This window comes from Rhineura floridana, chromosome 13 (genome assembly GCF_030035675.1).
Source record: "Rhineura floridana isolate rRhiFlo1 chromosome 13, rRhiFlo1.hap2, whole genome shotgun sequence".
Taxonomy (NCBI): Eukaryota; Metazoa; Chordata; class Lepidosauria; order Squamata; family Rhineuridae; genus Rhineura; species Rhineura floridana.
In genome coordinates, this window is record NC_084492.1 from 39694372 (window position 1) to 39720363 (window position 25992).

Below are 25992 nucleotides of genomic sequence, written 5' to 3' on the forward strand. Positions count from 1 at the left end.
CTCAGCTTACAATTATAAAATAACATGGCAGGAAGGCATCCCAACAGGACATCCAGCCCAACCACAGTCCTATACAACTCACTCTGTTAAGGGGCTGGACAGCAGGTAGCGGAAGCTGGAATGGGGGTGGCTGAAGGGAGATGCGCTGTGCAGCTGAGCCAGGAGGGTTCACTAGAGTAGAGGGTTCAGTAGAGGATTTGGTAGAGTTACTGTGACACACACGCACACGAAGGCCATTTCAAGGCTAATGGGAAAGCATCGTAACATTGTGGGTATGTGGCCTTGGTTGCATGGGTGCTCTAAGGAAGTTGGGGTAATGAACATACATGGTTTCCCTCCCCCTCCAACCCACATCACGCTCAAAACCAACCAATCTTATCAGTAGATTAAGTTGAGAATTGCCAGCTAGCCCAAGGTCATCCACCCAGTGTGCTTTATGACGCAGAGGGATTTTAATCCAGATCTCACTGGCCCTAGTCTAACCACACTGGGTCTCTCGAATGTGCAGAGGTGTTCAGCAAAGCAGTCTTGCCATCAGCAACTCCCCTGGTTCCTCCAGGTGTCAACAAGCGTAGGCTGAGCGCTGCTGGCTCAGTCCAAAGGCCCATTCCAACATCCTGTCTTCAACAGAGGCCAACTAGTCGCCTCTGGGGAGCTCAGAAGCTTATCGGGGTTTCTGCCTGGCAGGTTTGGATTTGTGCATTCCCTTTATGTCGTATCAGAAGCTGTATACTGGGGAAGGAGCATCTTCTTGCACGGGAAGCTGTTGGCGCGCTTCGGGGTCAGAAATCTTAAAACTCCAGCCTCCAGCATGCCCAGGCTTTAGCGAACCTCCCAGGAAAGAAGCCCTCCAACTGAGGCTGCGCAGGACCGCTTAGGCAAGCTGGGCATGCGTAGAGCGTCAGCTCGGAGAAGCCCTCTCCGGCAGAGGCGCATGCGCGCAACCGAGAAGCGCATTTCTCCCCCTTCTTCTGCTCTCTTTCGGGTCCTCACCGGCTTCCGGTCCGTCGGCGTCTCTTGCTCGGGCTGCTACAGCTCCATTATGTCGCGACGGGCCTTGAGGCGACTGAGGGGGGAGTCGAAGGGGCAGTCGCTGCTGGGGGGGCTCGATGGCGGCGAGGAGGAGGAGGAGGAGGAGGAGGAGGGCGGAGAAGAAGAAGAAGAAGGAGTGGGAGGAGGCGAGGCGTCACCTTCGCTGCCGGGGACTGGAGGCATCAGCAGGAGGCGGAGGCGGCCCCGGCAGGAGCCGGTGGGGCGGGTCACCAACCTCTTCGAGCTGGTGAGGGTCAGCCGGGCTGGCGCCCCCCTTGCAAGTGGCGCTGCGGCGGGAGGAGGTTTGCCTTAAGGACCCAGGAGGGAGGGAAAAGGCCCGCCACCTCCTCCTCCAACGTCCTTCTTTACCCCCACGGTGGCCAGCCAGATGTTTCTAGGAAGCCCAAAAGCAGGGCGCGATGGCACCTCTTGGAAGTGCCGCATCACTGTCATGGCTAGCAGCAGTTGATAGAGCTGCCCTTTGCTGTGAATTTGTCTAAGCTTCTTAAAGCCAGCTGACCTGTTGGCACATTTTCTGGGGTAGGAAATTAATTATGCTATTCTCTTGGGGAAGGCCCATAGCTCAGCAGTAGAGCATCTGCTTTGTATGCAGAAGGTCCCAAGTTCAATTCCCAGCATCTCCAGGTAGGGCTGGAAGAAAATCCTGCCTGAAGCCCTGGAGAGCCACTGCATGTCAGTGTAGACATTACTGAGCTAGATGGACCAATTTTCTGACTCAGTATAAGGGAGCTTCCTATGAGAAAGTCTATCCAGGCCCATAGATATTGATCTGTTTTAATTTTTTTAGTTAGTAGCTGTTTTAATTGTTTAAAGTATGTTTTTAATTATTTGTTTTTAACTGTTTTATTGGTAATTTTAATATTTTTTGTAAACTGCTTAGAGGTCTTTACACTCAAGAGATATAAAAACTGTATTAAAGATTTTTTTAAAAAAAAGTGCACTTTCCCTTCAGTACTGCCAGTCAACTTTACTGGATGATCCTGTGTCGTAGTATGATGAGAGCAAGAAAAAAAATGGGAGGCAATTCATCTTTCCCCCTCCCCCCTTCTATATACCCACAAAGCTACCTTATATTGAGTTGGTCCATCTAGTCTGTGGTCACAGTGGCTTTCCAAAGTCTCAAACTGGAGATCTTTCCTAGCCCTGCTTTCTAAAGTGTGCTTAACTGGAGAGTGGACTTGTGATTTTCTACGTGCAAAGCATGAACTGTTTATCAGCAGGCTGTAGCCTTTACCCTTCAGAGGGTCAGTGAATCCATCATATCTCTGCATCATTCTGCTACCACCCAAAATGGAGCAAGCACAGCCTCTACTTCAGTTTCAGAAAATGATTTGAGAATAGGTCCTGTTTATTTAACTATTTTTACCTGCACAGATAACCAACGAAGAACCAGATGATGATGTAGCATCCAAAGAGGATTCGAGGCGGCAGAATGAGGGTGACAAAGGGAACAAAGGAGAAGTGGAACTGGGAGGTCTAGAAAGAGATTGGCGGAGAGAGAGAGAGGAGACAGAGCAACTGGACCAGATGGCAAGTACCCTGTAGGCAGCTTGGATAGTAATGTAATGGGACACAGTAGGGCCCCACTCATACAGCGGGTTATGTTCCGGCCCCCCGCTGTAAAGTGAAAACCGCTGTAAAGCGGAACCCATTGACTAACATTGACCAAAATGTTGCCCGACAGCAAAAAAACACCGTAAAAGTGGAACAAGCGCTGCAAGAGCGGGGCCTTTCTGTAATTGACAACCGTTGCATTAGTGGAACGCTGTAAAGCGAAGCGCTGTAAAGCGGGGCCGTACTGTACTGCAAAAGAGTGATGAGTTCCCCAGGAGTATCCCTGGAAAAAGCAGGGAGTCTTTCTTGGGACACTCTCATACATAATATATGTCTAGCTGTGCAGTCTGCTTCCTGGATAGGAAGGCTGCTCTGGCTTAAACTCCTGGCAAATCAGAACTTCAGGAGTCAGTTGTACTACATGATTGCATCTAATCTGTAGAATAACCACCATGCAAATATGTCTGATGTATTAGAATGCGTGGATCAAGAGATAAACCAATGAAAATAATTTATAAAGTAACGTTTATGCCTTTCTCAGGACTAGGTCCTCTATTTGCATTTGTACTTCTGACTTGATACTGCAATACATATGCCTTAATGGTGCCATTCACTTTTATTTTAAAAGCCTAGTTCAAATAACAAATCACGAAAGAAAAAAAAGAAAAAAAAGAATAAGAAGAATGCATCTGGTGAATCTCAGGTAAATTTGCACCAGGTCTGTGGGTTTAGCTCCAGGAGGGAGGTGCCAAGTGGAGCTGGCTAATGCATGTGAGAAGGATAGGACAGGGCTGGATAAATCCCACACTCCCGGTCACCTTGCCACCTTTGAAATATTTATTCAGTCTTGTGCAGGATTTGCTCTTTAAAATGTGATGTTGCCTCCATGGAAATTTTGTTCCACACAGGCAAAAGCTGATTTTCCATTCATAAGAAAATAAGAAGAGCCTGCTGGACTAGGCCAGTGACTCATCTAGTCCAGCATCCTGTTCTCACAGTGGCCAATCAGATGCCCCAGTGGGAAGCCCGCAGGGAGGACCTGAATGCAAGAGCGCTCTCCCCTCCTGCGGTTTCCAGCAACTGGTATTAAGAAGCATGCTACCTCCAGTTCCATAGTCCAGTCCAATTTAATAATCCATTCACCAAGACTAGATGTAGTGATAGATACACACACTTTGTATGTGTGGAGGGGAGTGAGACTTGTGCAAGGACAAGCTAGAGCAGTAAGTCTGGACATGTGCAGGACATCACTGAGTGCTCCTTTACTATGGACTGAGAAGGTTGTGCTCTGCCACCCTAGTCAGAGGCAGTATGCTTCTGAAAACCAGTTGCCAGAAGCCTCAGGAGGGGAGAGTGTTCTTGCACTCGGGTCCTGCTTGCGGGCTTTCCCCAGGCACCTGGTTGGCCACTGTGAGAACAGGATGCTGGACTAGATGGGCCACTGGCCTGATCCAGCAGGCTCTTCTTATGTTCTTAAGGTTGGAGCTTTCTTTGCTAGCTTTAGTGTTTCTGCACAGTGCCCTGGTGATGAAGACAATGCAGAAGACATTGAGAGCATCCTGGTGAGGATTGAGAACTCCAATGGACCATCTTGCCAAAGCCAGAGCAGAGTAGTCACAGACAATCGGCCTTTGCTCTACATAGAGCACAGGTAAGATTCTGAGTCTCTTTTCGGTGTTTTCCTAGTCTGGGGTCACTTTAGATTGAGGGTGAGTTAATCAAATAAAGTATTTGGCTTGTAGTAGGAACCAGGATTCTTGCACCAGAATACATTTGCTTTGGAATTAAGGTAGGCTAACCTGTAGCCCTCCAGATGTTGTTGGACTATAATTCCCAACAGCTGGGGCTGATGAGAGTTGTAGCCCAACAACATATTGGGAGCCACAGGTTGCCCACCGCTGCTTTAGAGAGTGCTGTTGCAGCTTGTGTTGTATCCTTTTCAATCTGTTTTGCATCTTTGCACCATCCACAGAAGTCCCTTAGCTCTCTAAAATGTCCCAGTTTTATATAGTCATGACTGCCTGTGTTCCGTGTGCTGTGCAGGTTAAATAAAAAACTAATAAAAATGAAAAATACATTATATATATTTTTTAAAAAAGGTATGGGACAACCTGTGGCTGCCCTCCAGGTGTTGCTGGACTCAGCCCCCCCCAATCTATGATCCCTGGCTATCCTGGTTGCAGTTGATGGGAGTTGGAATCCAACAGCATCTGGAGGGCCCCCACCACTCCCCTATCCCTGCCTTACTATAGCAAAGCTTAAGGAAACTGGAGCAAATGGGTATTTGTCCCCTGGCTACTTCTGCCTCCATCTCCCCCTCCTTCTTCTCCTGCTGCTTTTAACATAAGAAGAGTCCTGAGGCTGGATCAGGCCAGTGGGGGCCCACCTAGTCCAGCATCCTGTTCTCACAGTGGCCAGCCAGATGCCCAAATGGGAAGCCCGCAAGCAGGACCTGAAAGCAGAAGTGTTTCCCCACATCTTGTTGAATTTTAGATTGTAAGCTCCTCGCTGCGAGGACCTGTCCTCTTGTTCTTTGTAAAGCGCATTGACAGTATTGTACAAATAATAAAGTGTAATTAATAAATAATGGTATGGATTTATGTTACAAATTTTCCAGAAACCTGAATCCAGAAACTGAGCTGAAGAGATATTTTGGGGTCCGAGCAGTTCTTGGCGATCAGAGGTAAGTTCAAGCTATAAAAACATGAAGCATGTGCTTAATTGGGTCATGTGGGAAACCAAAGCATCTGCCAGTTGTCCTATAAACGCACACACTTTTTGCTCAAACCCGAAACCGTGTAGGCTAAAAAGCTCTGAAAGCCTCTTACTCAGCACTCCACTTTTAGCCTGTCTCTGAGACTAGCGATATTATGGAGGTCTTAGAAGTCACAAAGTGCTGAAGGCGAGGGAAGTGGAGCCTTCTCAAGCGCCAGTGTCTCCCTTGAGGGAGGGCCGGTTTTCCACTCTTTGTGCTCATCTAACCTACCAGTCCAAGTCCAGCCTGTCAGCATGAGAGGCCTGGATGTAGATGAGTACTTGTAGGTCATTTGGATGGGGTTGGAAGGAGGAGACACTGGTGGCTTTGAACCTTGATTGTGCCACTCTTCCAAGTGCAGGATGCAGCCCAGAATTTCCTCAGGCAAGCTCAGGGCATGGAAGCAGTTCAGGACAAAGATGTAGGAGCTGCGTTCCCAGGTCTGGTGGGCTCCATTCAGCTATGTGCTGCTGTCCTAAAGGCCTGTCCTGTTGACCTTCTCCCCCACTATCCCCCAAGTGTCAATTCTTAGGGTGAATTTACTGTGGCACTACCTGTGACTTTCTCAGGTTTGTTGTTGCAACTACAAGCAGAGCGCAGCAAAGAATAAAACAACCTTGGTCAACCTGGTACCTTCTTTCAGATTACAATTCCCATCAGCCCCAGCCAGCACACCTATACTGGTTGGGGCTCATGGGGGTTGTAGTCTAAAACATCTGGAGGGCACCAGTTTGGGGAAGCTTCAAACATACACATCTACTGAAAAAGAAAATGGTTGTCTAGTTATGGGGAGGAAAAGAGGCGGGGGTATTAGACCTTCCTAATTCTGAGATACCAGATTGCATTTATTATCTACAAGGAGGTAACCACAGGAGGAAGCCGGGGCAGGTCAGCCATGTGGCAAAGATCTTTAATGGTAAAGCACTTCTCAAGTGTGAATGGACGGATGGACACACTGAGTCTCTATGGAAGAAAACAGGAGGCATGATCACAGTTCAAGCACACATTCCAGTCAGGTGAAAGCAGGCTGAGGGTGCACAGCAGGGCCTGATATGTCCCAAGGGCCAGACAGATCTGCAGGGGCACATTTTGCCTGCTGGGCCTGAAGTTTCCCACCCTTCTTTTAAGACGAGATGCTGAGTCATCAGGTTTTCTTTATAGGGAGCAGATTGAATGCATTTCTGTTTTGTTTTCGTGGTGCGTGTGTGTGTGTGTACATTGTTTAAAACTTTGTGTTTGCATTTTTATTGGAATGTGGCTCATCCTGAGATCACTTGCAATAAAGGATGGGCTATAACTATTGCATAAATTTATTTATTTATTTATTATACTTGTGTACCGCCCCATAGCCAAAGCTCTCTGGGCGGTTTACAGTAACTAAAAACAAATACAATTTAAAATACATCTTTTAAAAAAACAATTTAAAACACAATTTAAAAATTTAAAACAATATAAATAAGAAAATAAATGCCAAAAGTGATTTACTGTAGTGTCTTCAGCCAAATTCAAACTTTATTTTGCTTGAGTCTCTGCCTGTCTCTGGAGAGCCTTGTAGTGTTCATTGGTCTTTTATTCAGTCTCCAAGCTCCATTTCTTCTGCAGGCCACGGCAGAGGCAGCGCCAGTATGTGCGCAGCACGTGGCTGACGGTGCCCAAGAACACTTGGCCACGCCATAGCAAAACAGGTGAGAGGCTTCCCCGTTTCCCTAGGGCATTGTGGCACGCCTGCTGGCTGAAATTGTTTTTAAGCCTGAAGAAAGCAAGAATCCTTGACTGGGCAAAATAACTAACAGAACTAGTTAAGTTTGGGAGGGAACAAGTTTCCTTAGCTAGGCGCTGTATGTATATTACATCATGTGAAGTCCAGAATTAGTGTGGGAAGTAAACAGTGCAAGTGAAGTCTTTATCGTTTTCACAGTAGTATACTTCTTTCAAGATTTGGTTTCTCAAGGAACTATAATCTTTTTGGTGAAGGTAGGAGTAAGAGAAAGGCAAGGTGGAGATCTCCCCGGGTGAGAGACTGGGAGAGGGAAGGAAAGCTCCCAGGTGAGAGCTGGGATGATCTGTCATTTTCTGTGAGGACCGGAGCGAGAAATTAAGCACTACTTTTGTAGAGAGAATAGATTATGGACTTGTATATTATTGTTGTATTTTATGTACCCTTCACCTGATTTTCCCTGCCCTTATTTCTTAGGTTGTTGCTGTTATATATTTATTTATTATTTTATTTATACCCCACCCTTTCTTCCAGCAGGAGCCCAGGGCTGTGTTTTACAATTATATCCAGGGCCGGCACCAGAGGGCCCCTCCTTAGGGTGGGTGGGTAGTGCTCCTGTTCCACAATCCGTGGCAGCGTCGGCACCCGACCCTGCCACGGATCACAGAGAGGGAGCTTCCAGGCGCACACACACCCCAACCGTGCAGTCTTGCGCCGCCCGCCTGCACACCCCACCTACCTCTCCTGTTGAGGTGGATTCCCTAAGGGGCTGATGCCTCTGCCACCATCTTGGTTGATGGTAGGCATGCACGTGCAGCGCAGCCAACATTGACTGCAGCAGGAGAAGTAGGTGCGGACAGGTACCATGGGTGCAGGCATGCCTGTTGCTGGCCCTGGTTGTATCTAAGATTTCGTGTTTTATTTCTTCTTATTATAATTGCTTTAAATTTTGTGTGGTTTCCATATTAATTAAAGTATTGTCATATATTGTTTGTTTTTATGCTGTAAACCACCCTGATATCTCTTGTTGAGGGGTGGTAATTAATCTGTTAACTAATGGGACTGGTGGGCCGAAGCTAGAAGATGGAGATGGGGGATGAGCTGCCCAGGTCTCAGAGCAGCATTTTGTCTCCAAACTCTGGTGCTCCCCACCCCAGGATAAATGGTGTTTGCACAGGCTTTGCTTTTGAGGTTTTAGCTGGCAAAGCATTTGGAGCATCTCTGACAGGGAATGAGCACCTGCCCCTTTTGGCATTAACAGCTCTTTTTCTTTCCTCTATCCCTCCCCCCCCAATTCTGCCTAGGCATCTCCATGGCACTGCTAGAGACAAAGCGAGGGCTTCAGCACTTTGCCTTCGAGCACCATCGAGAATATCAGCAAGTGCAGTTCAAGTTCTTGGATGCTGTGGAGTCCATGGATCCAAACAATCTTGTGGTAGGTCCTCAGTGAGGCAAGGCCCCAGAGTGATACCTGCAGCTGCTGTTGCTCTTGCCAGTAACTTTGTCTCTGAATCAGTCTCCTAGTTAGTTTCTATAAACAGGCCATCGTGTATATTGAACATCTTGCAAGAATGACTCTCCTGGGTCAGAGTAAGGGTCCTGCCAGCTCAGCGTGGTGTCTGTGGAATTGTCCTGACCCAGGACTGGCCGTAGCCAGTGAGATACCTCGGGAGGTGCACAAGCAGGGCATAACAATGGGCTATCCTAACACTGTGGCGGTCAGAGGTGGGCAGCTCCTGGGAAAAGTGGTGGCTGCCGATACCAGCAAGAAGTGCAATGTTGTGGGGCCAAACTTGATGTGCTGTTGGTAGTTCAGTGGGCAGAGCATCTGCTTTTTATGCAGAAGGTCCCAGTTCAGTCCCTAATAGCATCTCTAGGTAGGGCTGGGAGAGAACTTGCCAGAAACTCGGGAGAGCTGCTGCCTGTCAGTGAAGACAATACTAGATGAAGCAATGATCTGACTCACTATAAGGTGGTTTCTTATGTTCCTAACACAGTTTGCCCTAGTCTGCTTGAGTTTTGTATTTTTTAAATAAATAGCCTATGAGTGGGGAGCCTAATCAGATTGTAACCCCTTGCCCCTGCTGCGGTCATGACTGAAACTCCTCCTCCCCCTGCCCAACCTGCTGCTTGCAATGGGAGGAATGCTGCCATTGGAGTTCCCCATTGGCGAGCAGGAAGCATGGGTGGGCGGGGGATTCTGGTCATGCCTGTGATGGGAACAAAGGGTTGAAAAGGCTCTCTGCACCTGTACCACAGCCCCACTCTGTCTTGGTCCCATGCTGGATATTTGTTTTATAAAAAAAAAAAAAGCTCAAATGCACCAGGACAAACTGCATGACCAATATCTCATCTAGTTTGACCCTTAAGTGTGGAGAACAAGAAATGTGTTGTTGCATGAAGATCTATGACCAAAGGCCTTGTTGTGTTCTGGGCCCTAGTCATCCTTCACCATACAAAACAGTGAGGCATTCTTCTGCCCAAATCTTATGCACAATGTTTGCCTAGGCTTGTAAGATTTGGACTGAAGGGTACGGTGGCTAAGGGCAACCTTGGCATTATTTGCTACCACGTTTAGAATCTTGAAGGTACTTGGCAGTTAGCTACTGATGCTTCCCCACTCACACACACACCCTGTTTTTCATCTAGTCCTTTTTCAAAAGCTGTTTCTATGGGTAGTATCACAACATCTTGATGCGGTGAGTTCTATAGGCTGATTATGCATTTCGTGAGATGGTGGCGGGGAGTTCTTCCTCTTGCTCCCTTTCTGAGAATCCAAAAATTACTTTTGGGTTTGGGATGGAATTTTTCTTGTACACACTGTGATCTGTTCCGTGGAGAACTCCATGGAACAAGATTCTGCTGTGGCACAGAGGCTGCCCTTCTTATCATAAAAGTACTTGAGTTCCACATCGGACTTGCAGCCCTTCTTGTTGTTGACCTGAACAGACCCTTCTAGAGAGCAAGCCCCTGGCTGAGGACACCTCTCCTGCCTTGGTTTTCTGCCTGGTGGGGGTGAGGAAAGAGCACTCCCGTGCTTTCAGTGAGCAAGATTTGAATAAGCAGCTGTGCTATTTTTAAACTTTTTCCAGCTTTGAAGAAGGGATGCCTAATTTATCTTGGTACTTTAGCAGAACAGGCATGGCTTTCAGGCTTTTATTGAGCATATCCAAGCAAGTTAAATTGGGCAACAACTTTGATGACACACACATAGCAAAATTGTTCTTGGCCTAATATTAGCATAATCAGGAATTGCGCTTGGTGAGCCCCCCAGCCCTCCCCCCCTCCCTTTCCTGATGAGAGCAAACATGGCTCTTTGAAAATTCAGTGTTCTGTTTTTTCAAATAGAAGAGCCTTTGTCCAGGAAAGACTCACACTTTGCCCTCCTTTCTCTCACTGCCCAGGCACAGAATCTATGCTTGATGGGTATCTTTGGCTTGGTGAAAACTGGAGGCAGTTGGAAGCTGCAGCTTGGCAAATTCAGATGCCCTCAGTTGTTGCAATGTATGCCTTGGCACTGTGGGTCATAGACCCACTGACTATGTCTGCTGAGCTCAGCATTCTGTTGCCCGTGAGTGGCCAGACAGATACCTCAGGGAAGCTCACAGCTGGAGCCAGGTGGTCCCATTATTTCCCAACTTCCTTCAAGGCCCTTGTTGACCACTTGGCTTGTCAGGATGTAGCTATCCTAGCATGACTCCAAGAGCCTCAGATCAGCAGTCTTGGACAGCAGAGTTGCCACTTGGTCACTACCTCACAGCCGAACAAGTTCTGAAATCATTTGTCTCCTAAGTACACTGTGGTGGTGATAAATCAGGCTGGCTGATCAGATTCAGGGTCTGTTCCCTGAGATCTCTCTGATGTTAGGTCCATTTTCCTATGCAGGTCCTAGCTGATCAGCTCTTGAGATCAGTGAGCCCATCCCAATTTCACTTACTACACTACTTTTAAAATACTCCATTCCTTGATTTTTCCAGTCTTGGAGTAACCTTTTTTCATAATATATATGCATACATATATTCACAGTTCATGGAGATCAGGATGATTTATGACTAGCAAACAAATGCTTCCTTTTGTAACGAATGTGTTGCATAGCTTGCTGTTGCATAGCCTGTCCTTCTCTGGATTAGTAAAATATGAACATAGGGAAATGACCATGCTGCAGATTTCAAAACACTTGCCTGCTCTGTCTGTTGGTTTGCAGCTTTTGCTCCAGATGAACCCTTCCCACGTGGACTCGCTCTTACAGCTCAGTGACGTCTGCCGGATGCAGGAAGACCAGGAGATGGCCAGAGACCTTGTTGGTAAGACTCTGAGGGCACCTTGTTGGTTGCTTGAGCTGTTCCGAGAGTTATGGGAGGAGGGAGGCTAGTAGGGATGGATGTGTTCGAAAGAGGGCCCTGCCTTCCAGAAGAGGTGACTGCAGGAGCCTTGCCTAGTAGTCCAGAGCACTCCCTCCATCCATTAGGAGGCAACTGTTCTATAGATTAGGAAGCACCTCTCACCTCCTCTCTAGAGTCAGTCATAGATGGTAACAGGGCCTTTTCAGTTGTAGCATCTTGTCTTTGAAGTTCCCTGCACGGTCAGTTCATCAGGTTCTCAGTGTGACTACATTTACAGAACTATAGAAGACCTTTTTAATCTTTTCTGTTGCTTAGTGGAATCTGGGTTAATGCTGATGCAAGAGTCTTTGACTGAGAGGCAGGACAGAAATATTTTAACTACAACAAAAAAAGAACTCTGTAGAAGAGTGGTGTGTTTTGCCTGTAGGAAAAGGGTAACCAACATGGTGCTTTCCAGATGTTGTTGATCACCAGTTCCTGGCAGTCCCAGTCAGCATGGCCAATGGCCAGTGATGATGGGAGCTGTAGCCTGCAACATCCAGAGAGCACCATATTGCCACCGCTGCTCCAGGGCTACAGGAGACAAGCTATCCCCATTTCCTGGGACCAGACTGGGACTGCTCTTCTGTGGCTACCTCTGTCTGACCTTTTTGCTACAACCTTCGCAAGGCACCTGCAGCAGCAAGAACCAAGACAATTGGCTTGTTTGCTTTACTGTGTTTTATTAAATCTGTATTTCATAGTTTATATCAGAATTTCTGCTCCACTCTTTTAGCGCATGTGCATCACTCAGACAGCTTTACAACAGCTAAAATCATGTTGTCATCATAAAACCACAATTTCAAATAAAATACCATGCAGGCAGGCAGAACAAGTCTACTTTTTTTTAGCTGACAGAAGATGGTTAAATATGGGGCCATCCGAATTTCGTGGGGCAAGGTATTCCACGGTTTGTGTGTGGCCGCTGCTGGAGCCCCCCCTCTTCTCACAGCTAGCTGGGCTGCTTCCCCGAAAGGCAGGGCATAGAGAAGGCCCCTCCACCAGTTATTAGGTAGCAGGCAGGAGGAGGGCTTGAAGTATTCAGATTTGATACAGCGCCTTGGGTGCTTTTTGGGCAGACAATTTTGTTGGGACGTACGATTAGTACATCAAAGGCTACAGAACGCGGCTCTGGTGCCTCTCTTGCAGAAAGAGCCCTCTACACCCTGGAGTGTGCCTTCCACCCAATGTTCAGCCTCACCAATGGGACCTGCAGGCTGGATTACCGGAGGCCGGAGAACAGGTAGAAACCCTTTCTCAGTGTTGAATATGAGTTTGTTTGGTCACTGAGGATCTCACACTACGGAAGGATGACTTCCTTGCACAAACCAGGAAAGGAGTTCAGCCCTCTTGTGCTGCCCTTCACAGCTGCTCAAGCCTCCGAATCTGCCTGGGGCTGTGTGCCCCCATCCACCTCCAGACTGTGTTACAGGAGAGCCACTCTTCGTCTGTGCTGGGGTGTGTGGGTGTGTATAATATTAACAGCGAGTCTTTCCTTTTTCTTTGCTGTCCCTCTCAGAGCTTTCTTTCTGGCTCTCTTCAAGCATATGATTTTCCTTGAGAGGAGAGGTTGTCTTCGCACTGCCTTGGAATTCTGCAAACTTATCTTGAGGTAACTGCTGGCTGCTGTGAAGCTGGTTTAGGCCTCTTGTTTGTCTTTTAGGCTCAGTATAGCACAGAGCCAGACTGGGAGGACAGACCAGCACACCCCTGTCCACCTTCTTCTCTGGGCAGATGTGTATGTGTGTATTTTATATCCTGAGCCCTTAACTGCATGGCTAAAGTTCTTAAGGGAGCAGTTAATTCCCATCCAGTGATCTTGCGTGTAGACACAGAGAAGTGTAAGTGATTTGAGACAAAGGTGCTTTCTTTCATTGGTTTTGTAATAGTCTCCCCCTTTTTTTAATCTTCCACCCCCACATTCCACTCCCGTCTCCAAAGCCTTGATCCAGATAATGACCCGCTGTGCACACTGCTGATCATTGATTTGCTGTCACTTCGAGCTAAGGAATACACCTTCTTGACACGCATGTTCCAGGAGTGGGAGGTGAGTTGTTGGTTTTTGGTGGGTGGCCCCAGCAGGAGCTGCACTAAGAATCAAAGAGCCCAGCTTCCTGGGTCTGCAGCCGTGTCGGTGCTGCTGAGTTGACGAAAGGTCAAAAGCCTTTCTTATTCTCTCCCCCGTCCAACCTCCATTAAAGAATTAGGTTTAGGTCACTCTGGCTACAGCCTGTTGAGCTTCCGATCTCTCTGGGGACTCCACAGCCCACTTCTGGGCAACTATCTTAAGCATTGTCAAAATCTTTTTATTTGGGCTGGGGGCTGTTCATCTCTGAAATTTTCAATTTCTTTATTGATAAAAGTGTTTCTATACCACCATATCATAAAATATCAGGGTAGTGTACAATGTTAAAACAAAACAGCATTTAAAAAATAAAAAATAAAAACCCTCATTAAGGTGACTGGCTAACCAAAAATAAAAGTTCACAGCTGCAAAAGCCTCTCGGCGTAAAAAGTTCTTCAAGAGTCAGTAGGGAGGGTGCTGACCAAATCTCCACTGGAGATCTGCATTTGTGTTAGGGCTGAGAGCCCAGAGGATGAATATGGCCCTCCAGACATCTCTGTCTGGCCCTTAGGACTCCCCCAGGCCCCATCTCTGACTGGCCCTGTTCTTGAGGTTGCCAGGCTGGGATGTGCCCTTAACTGTGCTAATGCCGCTTGGATGGATGGATGGGTGGGTGGGAGTGTAGAAACCTTGGACGTTGGCATGGCTGGAATGCAGCCCCCTGTACAATGGTGAGAGCTGCCACATTTGTTGCCCTGCCCACTTTTGCCTCTTGCCACACTCGCCCTGATACGTGACCTCGAAAAGTTGCCCATGAAGGAATGAGGCCATCAGGTTCAAGGGTCAAGGTGGCTAAATTTTTTAAATAGCTATTAAATTAATGTCTTGGTGAAGAACACGAGTGAACATCTGAACATGGGAAGCTGCCTTACGCGCAGAGTCAGACCCCTGCTCCATCTGGCCCAGTACTCCCTGCTCTGATCAGCAGCACCAGCCGGTCTCCATGGTTCCAAGCAGAGAGAGGTCCCATTACATGCTCCCCGTTTTTTGTTTTTCAACTGGCGATGGTGGGGATTGAACCTGAGGAGTTCTGTGTGCAAAGCCGGTGCCCTACCCCTGAGCTAAAGTGTTTGAAGCTCCTTTGGTTATCTACTGGAAGACCTTCCCAGCTTCCCATTTCTGATCATCTGCTTGCTGCCTGGATGTTTCCAAACCCTCCAAAGTCACAAGCTCTGAGAATTCCCCTGAAAAACAAGGCGAAGAATCAGCTGAGCTGTGAACGGGATTTTTACTTGGTTTTTCTCCCTTTCATCTCCCCCCCTGGCCTGTCTCCTTAGAGTCATCGGAACCTGTCGCAGCTCCCAAACTTTGCCTTCTCGGTCCCTCTGGCCTATTTCTTTCTGAGCCAGCAAGAGGATCTCCCGGAAGCAGAGCTCAGCCAAGCCCATGAAAGAGCTGCCACCCTCATTCAGCAGTCGCTGATCATGTTCCCAAACGGTGAGTCCAGCTGTGTTAAACGTTCCAAGGTGGGTGTAAAGATGCAGGGCCAACGGCAGCAGGTGGGAGGGTAGGAGGTCAAAGAGAGCCAGAGGTGGCCACTGAGTAGAGACTTGGATCTGGACACCTTAAGTCATTCTCACTGTGGGAGGGTTAGGGCACATTAGTATCAGTGGCCCATGTCATTGCTCTTGGGAGAACAACCAGGGCAAATATTGGGAAGTGTTTTGACTACTAAAAGTGTTGTATATGTCATGCCCTACGCCACCCTGCCAGGTGCATGTTTTGGACCCATTTCCCCACCTAGGGTAATTGATCCTGTCCACCTGATCCCCCTTCCAAGGCTGTGCAAACCAACACCAACCCTGCAAGGTAGGAGGAAGGCTGCCACCACCCCTTAACCTGAACAACCACTCTGAGTCAGGGGAAACGCAGAGCCCAGGCATAATTCTACCAGGGATTTCTAGGGACAAGAGCCAAACAGGCACTTTTTGTCCAGAAGCCCCAGGCAAAGCCAAAACACAGTAGTTTGTGGTCAGTGGCCAAGGTACCAGGTTCAGAGCCAAAATGGCCCTCCAACAATGAACACACATGGATAATTAAGAAGTAGCTTTATTGAATAAAATATAAGTGCACAATTAATAGCAGCAAAACAGTTCCTTAAAATCTACACCGAAACAGGGGTTTAGGTAAAACATATAAGAGAGTTCAAACACAACCAAAAATAACAAAACTAACTAGCCTATTCTACGTACTTGAAGAGGTAGTTGTAAATCTCACCTCTCCTCAGAGAGGCATCAGTTGGGTAGTGAAGGCAGTGGAACCCCACTCAGGTAACCACCCGTCTAGATGGAATCCCCTATACTTAAGAAAAATCCATAGCAACAGCTCACAGTAAATTAGCAAATCAGAGGGCTTTCCAGTGCAGTAAGATGGGGGATACTTGGCTCAGCAATATGACATGTGAGAAGGATCTTGGAATTGTCATTGAACACAAGCTGAATGTGAGCCAGCAGTGTGCTGCAAAAAAGGCAAATGCTATATTAGGGTGCATTAACAGAAGTATAGTTTCCAAATCACGTGAAGTATTAGTTCCCCTCTATTCAGCCCTGGTTAGGCCTCATCTTGAATACTGCGTCCAGTTCTGGTCTCCGCACTTCAAGAAGGATGCAGACAAACTGGCACAGGTTCAGAGGAGAGCAACAAGGATGATCAGGGGACTGGAAACAGCCCTGTGAGGAGAGACTGAAAGAACTGGGCATGTTTAGCCTCGAGAAGACTGATGGGGAGATAGGATAGCACTCTTCAAGTACATGAAAGGTTGCTGCACAGAGGAGGGCCGGGATCTCTTCTCTGTCATCCCAGAGTGCAGGACACGGAATAATGGGCTCAAGTTGCAGGAAGCCAGATTTCGACTGGACATCAGGAAAAACTTCCTAACTGTTAGAGCCATACGACAATGGAACCAATGACCTAGAGAGGTAGTGGGCTCTCCAACTCTGGAGGCCTTCAAGAGGCAGCTGGACAGCCATCTGTTGGGAATGCTTTGATTTGTATTCCTGCATTGAGCAGGGGGTTGGACTTGATGGCCTTACAGGTCCCTTCCAACTCTACTATTCTATGAGTCTATGAAGCTTCTTCACTTTTCGCGCCTAGCAGGCCCCCTCCTTCCCCCCTGATCTCAGCTGTTCTCAGGCCCGCATGGCCTTGAGTACCAGGCTCCCAGCAGATAACAGAGATAACCAGGTGCTGCTTCTCCAGCTCTTAATTAGCGGCAGCTGAAAATGCAACAAAAGTTTTTCACTCACTCAGAGGCCTATCTCCTCCTCAGATGAAAACCCCACCATTCTCTGCATCAGAGCCATGTTATAGTTTATTTATTTATTTTATTTTATTTGTTAAATTTTTATACCGTCTCACTAGCATAGCTCTCTGGGCGGTGTACAACAAAGAAATACAAATATATACAATAAAATCCCAGTAATAAAATACAACAAAAATATAAGAGAGTAAGAAAACTAAAAACAGTTACAGCACATGTTAAAACTAGATTAAGTTAGATTAAAATGCCTTAGAAAAGAGGAAGGTTTTGACTTGGCGCCGAAAAGATAGTAACATCGGTGCCAAGCGCACCTCATCGGGAAGACTGTTCCACAGTTCGGGGGCCACCACTGAGAAGGCCCTAGCTCTTGTTACCACCCTCTGAGCTTCTCTATGAGTCGGAACTCGGAGTAACCATTCTGAACCATGATACAATTTCATGACACAATTTGGGTTGGTCTTTCACAGTCCAATCCACTTCCTGTGTAGCTTGCTCAGAGGCACATGTTACCGAATTCTTGCAAACTACACAGCAAGTGGATTGGATTGTGAAAGACCAACCCAAATGGTGTTTGCATTTTGACAAATTTGTAGGGCAGTCCAATATCTCAGAGAGGACATCAGGTCTCCTGCTCCCCTGGTGCATTCACTATAGCCGCCCAATTTCCCTGCTTTTAAAAGTTTGATAGAAATAGCTGTGGGCTAAAGGTATGTTCTTAAACCACAAGGTTTTTTGCCTATTAGTGAATATATCAAAAATGTACTGGCGGGCACACAGAACAGGGCCCTTTCTGTGGTGGCCTCCCAATTGTGGAACTCAATTCTTAGTGATTTCAGGATTGGATAAATTCACGGAGGATAAGGTTATCAATGGCTACTGGCCATGATGGCTGTGTTCTACCTCCACTGTGGGCGGCAGTATGCCTCTGAATGCCACTGGCTTGGAATCACAAGTGGAGACAGTGCTGTTGCTCTCTGGTCCTGCTTGTGTTTTCCCATGGGCATCTGGTTAGCCACTGTGAGAACAGGAGTAGATGAGCTGGACTAGATGGGCCTCCTTTGGCCTGGTCCAGGAGACGGCTGTTATGTTCTTTGGCAAACCCCTTTTAAGAGAGACTGTTTTAAAGGGCCTTAAGGGTTCACTTCTTTACTGTGGCCTCTGGAGGGTTAATTCAGGATGCTGGATGTCAGGATGCTAGATTTAAATGGACTGTTGTGCCTTTTGGTGGTTTTATATATTTTGGATGTAATCTTGGGCATTTTAGTGTTTTATTGTTGTTTGATCATCTGAGAGGCAGTAAAAGTGGTCCAGAAGCCTTTTAAATGCATAAATAAAATAAGGAAAGGTTTAAGAGGGGACATGCTGCCTAGTCAGGCTACGTAGGAGGATCAGCAATCTTTAACTCCCCAGAGAAAAAAAGAGTTAAGCTTCCTAATTCCAAAAATAGTTCCCATAACAAAACAGGCCTGTGGGAGAGTTACAACATCTCCTTCCTTGGAGATTTGTTTTGACTGCTTTCTGTTTGGGGATGCTTTGGCTACCAGGGATCTCACTTCAAAGGAGACTTGCAATCCCAGTCACTGAAATGAGCGGTGGCTACAGAAGCGTGTGGGCCAACCTGGTGCCCTCACAGTGTTTTGGACACCAGCTCCCATCAGCCCCAGCCAGCACGATCACGGTCAAGGATCTGGAGAGGAGAGCTCCATGTGGGTGTAGAGAGGGAGCCCCAGTCAGTGGTTTGTTCCACCTCAGCCGCCCTCATCTGTGAACGAAGTCTTGCTTATTCCGTCAACAGGGCTGGCTCGGTGGGCATTTTTTTGCTAAACCACGGAAGGGAATAGGGTTGCTTTAATCTGGATTTTCTGTGACTGGCTGTCTCCTTTTTTGTCCACACTTTAGCTGGGAGCAGCACACAGGTCCTCCCTTTCATCCTGCTGCAACTCTTGTGCCTGGGAGGAGCCATCCAGCTCCCCCTTCCAGCCCCAGTCTCCAGAGGGATAATGGGCCGCCAAAGCGGTCTTCCCTGGTTGAGCAACAAATATCTCTTGCTCCAAACAAAGGGGTCCAGCTTGGAATGCTGACCCATGACAGGGCACACACTTTCTGTTCCTTGACACAGTGACTTAAAATAAAACCCCTTAAAAATAATAACTAGGGACTAGGAAACATTTGCACTCGATGTGTTTTAATGACACCTTATTGCTTGACAGTCAGGTTTGTTCAGAACCCTGTTTCTGTGGTAGGAAGAATATTTATTTTATTTATTAAGATTATATCTTGCCCTTCCAGAAGCAGCCCACAGGCATAAATCAAAAGCAAGAGGCATAACCGCAGGATCATGGTTTATGAATGAATGCTGGTGAATGAGGATGATGAAGAGACTTTTGCTGGGCCTGGGCTCCTGCTGGGAGGAAGGGCGGGATATAAATCTAATAAATAAAACATGACGGTCAATCCAGTCAAAGCACATGACCCTACATTCCCCTTTTGTCTTATCGGGGAAATCTCTGTAAAATCCATATTGCAGAAACAATCTTGTGACCCATTCTGAGCACCCTAAAACCACGCCACCATTATGGGGATGGTGGTCCATTTGTGGCGGCTGAAGGGGTCCTCCCCACCGATCTCTTTGTCTTTCTGCCTCTTCCAGTTCTGATGCCTTTGCTGGATCGCTGTAGTGTGCAGCCAGACTCCACAGTAGCGTCCCACTCGGTCTTTGGACTGGATGCCCAGTTAAGGTGAGGAGCCTGTGGAAAGGCCCTTTGCAGCCCCAGGAATGTGCAAGCCCTACAAGAGTGGGGTGAGGAATTTTATGGGGTCAGCTGCTGAATCTTGTGGGTGCCAGACTTTGGAACGTAGTAAGTGCTGACAAGATTGGGGTGAGGGGAAAGCTGTTTCAGAAAACCCTGTACGTCAGAATGCTGAGGGACCCATCAGAACCAGATGGTTGCAGATCAGCGCAGTTTATCCATGAGGTCAGACTGGACGCTGTTGTTGTCAGCTTCTGGGGCCGATAGCCATTGGTGGGAGAGTAGAAGCTCCTTCCGATGCCTTCAACAAGCTTCAGCAGGGGCTTTCTAGAGCAGACTCTGGTCAAGAGGCTGGGGAGGTACCTGGTTCAAGACTACTCCAGGGAGTCAGAGGGTCGCTGTCTGCAGGTCACTGTCTGTAAAATGGTCATAAGGATGACTTTATGCCTCTGTCCTCTTCCCCCAGGGCAAGGGCACAGTAAAGAGCAGTACATTGTTGCGTGCTGCAAACTTGCCTTATTAGGGGGCTCAGCTCTGCCGTTTCTTGTGGGATTGCCTTAGCCCATATGTGTCCACTTGACTGCTGCGATCTGCGGAACTGGCACTGTGTCAGGCGCTAAATACTGCTCATTCTGCACTTCGAATACATTGATTTATTATTTGATTTATATCCTGCCCTTCCTCCCAGCAGGAGCCCAGGGCGGCAAACAAAAGCACTAAAAACACTCTGAAACATCATAAAAACAGGCTTTAAGATACATTAAAGCAAAACACTGGGATGGCTGTTTCCATGTGGCAGCACCTACGCTTTGGAACTCCCTGCCTTTGCCGCACTCTTTTCAGCGCCTGCTTAAAACATTTTTGTTCAGGCAAGCCTATCCAGACATGTGGACTCTACATGTGTTTAAATCTATCTTTAGCTTCCTGTCAGTTTTAGTTATCTTTTGAATAAATACTTGTTTTTGACTGGCTCTTATTTATGATGTGTGTTTTCCAAAGCCACCTATAGGTTCTATTACAGTCAAGTGGTATACAAATTTTGTTAAATAAAATCTAATAAATAAATGTCTGTATCAGCCTTGCTGCCTTGTGTGCAGAACTGAGGGGTGGTCCTCTTGGTGCCTCCTCCCTGGCTCCAGAGGGAGGACCTCAGCAAGTTCTCCTCTAACGTAATGAAGTCCTCTTTAACCTGCCCTTTAAAGAAGGTGCCTCCCTTTTCCTCTGCAGTTCTCCCCCTGCACTGAACCAGCTGGTTGCCCTCTACCTTGGGAGGACCCACTCCCTCTGGAAGGACCCGGCTGTCATGGCCTGGCTGGAAACGAACGTGCGGGAGGTGTTGCGGATGGTGGACTCGAAGGACCCAATGTTGGAAGAGGTTGAGCGGAAGTAAGTCTGGCCAAGGCCAGGTTGCTTTCCTCTGCACCTGCTCAAGACGGATTGCATCTTCCGGGGTGTGTGTGAATGTGTGTGTGGGCGCAGAATACTTCCCCACACTCCAAACATTTCCTGCCGTGTTCTGCTGAGTCCTCTACGCCATCAGCCTCCAGCCGCTGTATGCTGAGAGAAAAGAGTGCTCGCCAGCCTGGGGGAGACGTGGCCGGGCAGTGGATTGTTCCTGGTGTCAGCTTAGATGGGTCTTCTCGCCTTGGGGCAGTGGGGAAGGGGTGGGTCCTGAAAAAGACCTTTTGAGCTAGCCGGGACTGTTAACTGCGATGACACAACGCAGCTCCCTCGTCCTGGCAATCTGTGAGCAGCTCTGAGTGCCAGTGTGGTTCAGGAGAGGCCTGCTTACAGGGTGTGAGGAAGGCTGGCTCTGAGGAAAGCCTATTGCAAGTTCTGTCCTCCTTCAGTTGGAGCCACTTCTCTGAAATCCTTGGCACTTTTTCTCTCTCATTTGGCCCTTAGGCGAAAGGCAAGGTACCAGAACGCCCCCAGGAATGTCTATCGCCACGTGATCCTCTCAGAGATCAGGGAAGCCACAGCAGCATTGCCTCCGGTGAGATAACTGAGTGGGGGGGATATCTAATGCCTATGCTAGTGGTACCCCTTCCTTGCCTTGACGTTGCCACTCTCCAGGGCCTATGACCGTTCTGGTCTTTGCTGCTCCCCCTCCTATCTCAGCTCTTTGGGCATAAGGAGGTAGCTGGCCTGGAGCTGCCAGTGGCCTGTCCAGCACAGGTCTGTCTGGAGCAGAGCTTTTCGCAGAACTTCCTTGCCTAACACCTTTCAGTGGAAATGCATGGGACCTTCTGCATGCAAAACATGCGCTCCTTGCCACTTGTCAGCTTAGCTTATTTACTGATGCCAAGGAAGTTGCAGTGCTAAGTTGGGCTGCTTGACTGTTCAGAAGAAAGCCAAGCCCGGGAGAAGGTTGAGAATCTTTGCAGCAGGTGTCTCAACATTGCCGCTGGGCCTCGGTGTTACGTTGGGCTGAACTGCTGAAGGGCACACCTCCAGGCGAACCGGGCAGGAATCTGGGAGAGGGTGAAGCACTAGCAGAGGCACAAAGAGGTCACTGTGAAAGACGAAATAGCTGGCTGGGACCCATAGTAGTTGCTAGGGGGTCTCTGTGAATGCACCTGGTTGGCCACTGTGAGAACAGGATGCTGGACTAGATGGGCCACTGGCCTGATCCAGCAGGCTCTTCTTATGTTCTTATGTTCTGAGGTTGGGGAGGGGCTGTCTTGAGCATGGCTGTGTAGAGCCCTCCCACCCACAAGGAGGACCGCAACAAGTCTCTCTCTAGCAGAGCTTGGAAAAGTTACTTTTTTTGAACTACAACTCCCATCAGCCCAATCCAGTGGCCATGCTGGCTGGGGTTGATGGGAGTTGTAGTTCAAAAAAATAACTTTTCCAAGCCCTGCTCTCTAGTCATCTCAGAGTTGCATCTGCCATGGCCTTGAGAGCAGCTGCATGTTTCCTCTAGAGCTGTCCCAGCGTGTACAAGGTCCCCTTTTCCTTTGGTCTTGTATTTTTTTAGAGCGCAAGCCTGTGGGGGGATGCTTACGATTTGCACAGTGCCTCGCACATGTTTGGGGCTTTATATGCATTTCCATTAGGCTACAGCAGAGGAGAGGAGAAGAGCCACAGGGAGCCTCCTGCCTGCTCTGCCAAGAGTCCAGCTCCGTCTGGCTGCTCCTTCCCACCCTCCCGGATTGTTTCCATTCAGGCTGGTCATTATAAAAGACCAGTGTCTGAACTTTGAGAAGAGGGGCCTGAGTTGGCTTCTCCCTGCTTTCCCCCCACACACACACACACACGCACCTTCTCTCCTCGCCCCTTTTTGTGTCTCTGTGTCTTTTAGATTGCAAGTCCACAGGCAAGGCCCACCTTGACAGGTATAGTTCTCCTGTAAGCTTTTCTGGGAGCCTCTTGAAAAGCTGGGTTCAAATGCTCGAAATTAAATGAATGCATTATGATGGGCTCTGACCGGGATTCCGTTTCCCTCCCTCTCCCAAGGAAGTGACCTCCCAGCCCATCATGGGGTTCGATCCCCTGCCCCCCCCGGACTCCATCGTTTCATACATAAGGCCAGAAAGGTACCGTCTCTCTCTTCTTCCCATCCCGCCCCCTGTGTGCTTCAGTAGATGGGGCATTGGCTCAGGCCTGTGTGTCAGCCTGGGGTGAAGGCTTGGAGGCTGACAAACAGTCGCCAGCCAGCAAGAACATCCTTCCTAAGGAAGTGGCCCAGATCTCTGGGTCTGTCAGGCCACATGTGCTTACATAGGCAGTGGAGGCTGGCCCATTAGGACAATGGGGGGCATGCTGCCCTCAGCAGGCCCTGCCTGCCTGCTTACTTGCAACCAGTCCAGCGGGTGGCCCAGCCTGTCAGCTTCCTCATTTCAGCGTTGCCCTTGATGGGCCATGATGCGCCGCCTCTTCTTGGGAAGGTGATGTGCGTTTGTGGGCCGACTGGAGTCTCCTCTGTCTCTTTCCCAGGGCAATTCATCCCTCCAATGAAAGCACTTTATCTCTCTTCTTTCGCTCGCTCTTGCCAAACTTCAACTTGCAGGTACGTTGAGTGTGCAAGGACTGGCCTTGGTGAGGCAGGGTGTTCCGGGCTGCTTGTGTGCAGTGCCCACTTCTCCTCTTCTGGGAGACTCAGGGCAGTTGTGGGGGTGCCATGTGTGTGTTCTTTGGCAGAGCAGAGCGTATCCCAAAAGACAGCCTCCTCCAACTTGGTGCCCTCCAGATGTTTTGTACATTCAGATGCTACTCCTCTTTGTCCTGTGTTGCGTTCCAGGGGGAAGTCAGAGGTGCTGGAGAGGAGGAGCCAGGCGCAGGACAGAATCTGAACCAGGGTGTGAACAGGCTGATGGCAGCCATGCGGGACATGCTGGCAAATATCCAGTTCCAGGACCCTCCTCGGGATGAGAACCCCGATGGCGATGGGGGGGAGTGGGACTAAGCCCAGACTTGCCCCCTCCTCCCCATGTAACTTGCCTTGCCATTACAATAAACAGTCATAAGCCAGAGGAGAAGGGCGTCTCTGTGCCTCTCGCACACACCCCAGAAGAAAGGGCACTCCTGTTCCATAGGGCAGAAAAGGCCCGTGGGGCAGCCCCTTTGCTCTGAAAGCTGCACGCAGTTGGCTTCTTGAGTCCCTGGGTTCTGTTAGCGTGAGGCTGTCTTGCCTACGAGCAAGAAGGTGGGGGAGGCACAAGCACCATTCTCAATCCCCGCCCACCCCAGCCTTGTTTTCTTTCACAAAGACTCCTCGTGTGAAATTGGGGGGTGCCTAATTCTACACCAGCAGCCTACCTTTCCTCAGGGGCTCATGTTGCTACTTGGCCTTCAGCCAGTGGGCTGGGACCCCCTACCAAGTCATAGCCTGATCCAAAGTGGATTGCAGCAGCACAGCCACCATATAACCGTACAGTAAAAAATTAAGAAATGGGTCCCTAAACGTGTATGTTTGGGTTAAAGGTGCGTCCCAGTTTTGAAAAGGTTGAAGACTGTTGGGCTAGAGGATGCATTTTCAAGTTCCTTCTTGCTCTCCCACTCGTGAAATGATCTATAGTGCATTTACAGGACATGTTGTGGGAGGGAGGATATGAAAATTCTGTGTCAGTGACTTTGGCATCACAGAAAGCAAGACGTAGGAGAGCTGTGACTGTCTCCTAACGCAGTGGCTATTCGAGGCTTAAAAGGAGTTGCCTGGAGCAAACATGGAACAGGGCCATAGTGTTTGAGGAGAGTATGTGTTAACCTGTTCACACAGACCAACACTTTTTGTGATCAGATCCCCCCCCCTCCTGGAAAAGCTGTGATTGGAGAGGAAAAAAGGTACCCCTATTGTAGCTGTCTTGTCTTCTCCTAGTGAGGTTATTAGCAAGTGGGAAGGGTAATCAGGAAGACTCTGAAGGGCTAACCACCCTTTCTCAAGCACTGGGGCACTGATTCTGTTTGCCCCATGCCACCTCTTCAGCATCTAGTCCACCATCCTGTTCTCACAGTGGCCAGCCAGAGGGCTTAATGGGAAGTCCGCAAGCAGGACCTGGGCGCAAGAGCAACTCTCCCCTCCTGCGGCTACCGGCAACTGGTATTCAGAAACAGACTGCCTCTGGCCATGGAAGTAGAACATATAGCCATCAGGGCTGGTAGCCATGGATAGCCTTATCCTCCATGAAGATGTCTAGTCTTCTTTTAAAGCCATTCGTGTTGGTTACCATCGCTGCCTCTTGTGGGAGTGAATTACAGAGTTCCACTGGTCGCGCTGTTTGAAGAAGTACTTTTCTTTTGTCTAGAGTGAAACAGACTCCAGCTAAGTGTACACAAGATTGCAGCCTGAATCTCTTACCAGCAAAGCTGACTGACACAATGAATTAAAATTGAACAGTAGGATTATATTCCTAGCACAGCCGATCTTGTGAAGGCAGAGTTGCTGAGCCACTGTGATGTAATCCCATTAGCACTAGGAACATAGGAAGCTACATTACACCAAGCCAGACCATTGGTCCATCTAGCTCAGTATTGTCTGCACTGGCTGGCAGCAGCGTTTCATGGTTTGCTACCCTGCCTGCAGATGGCAGGGACCAAACCAGGCACCATCTGAATGCAAAGCAGATGCTCTTCCACTGAGCATGTCCCTGAGAAGGCCGTCATTAAAACTGCCTGACAACTGTCTCCCAAAGACAATGTCCCATGGAGAATTAGCAAGAGGAAAGAGGGTTCTGTGAGCAAGAGCAGAGGCTGTCCTGAAGCAGCAGCAGATTGCTGTTAAGATCCAGAGAGGAACATAGCACGTCCAAAGCAATATGAAATGGGGGAGGGGGGGCAGGAAAGGAGAGAAGTGCCAGCCCACAGTAACAATACAACCAACATAAATACATCCATCTCAATTTACACATACAAAAATATAATTCTCTATCTTTGGAGATCTTCAGAGGCATATGTT

At 48.4% G+C, this 25992-nt stretch overlaps 1 protein-coding gene across 2 annotated transcripts; it reads left to right on the top strand.

Moving 5' to 3' along the window:
- Positions 1 to 874: 874 nt before the first annotated feature.
- TCF25 (transcription factor 25) lies at positions 875 to 24076 on the top strand. 2 transcript variants are annotated; one of them, XR_009758875.1, is made up of 19 exons: positions 875 to 1279; positions 2428 to 2583; positions 3236 to 3310; positions 4125 to 4258; positions 5225 to 5290; positions 6965 to 7047; positions 8384 to 8514; positions 11284 to 11383; positions 12611 to 12704; positions 12981 to 13073; positions 13403 to 13508; positions 14864 to 15023; positions 19496 to 19583; positions 20823 to 20981; positions 21501 to 21591; positions 22900 to 22933; positions 23055 to 23134; positions 23535 to 23607; positions 23839 to 23926. XR_009758875.1 is itself a non-coding variant. In XM_061594600.1 (18 exons), exons 1-18 carry the CDS (start codon positions 890 to 892, stop codon positions 24001 to 24003), a joined length of 2244 nt encoding a protein of 747 aa, XP_061450584.1. In that variant the 5' UTR covers positions 875 to 889; the 3' UTR covers positions 24004 to 24076. The 2 variants fall into 2 exon arrangements, 1 of the variants encoding a protein (XP_061450584.1); XM_061594600.1 differs by lacking the exon at positions 22900 to 22933 and having other exon boundaries at positions 23839 to 24076.
- Positions 24077 to 25992: the final 1916 nt, after the last annotated feature.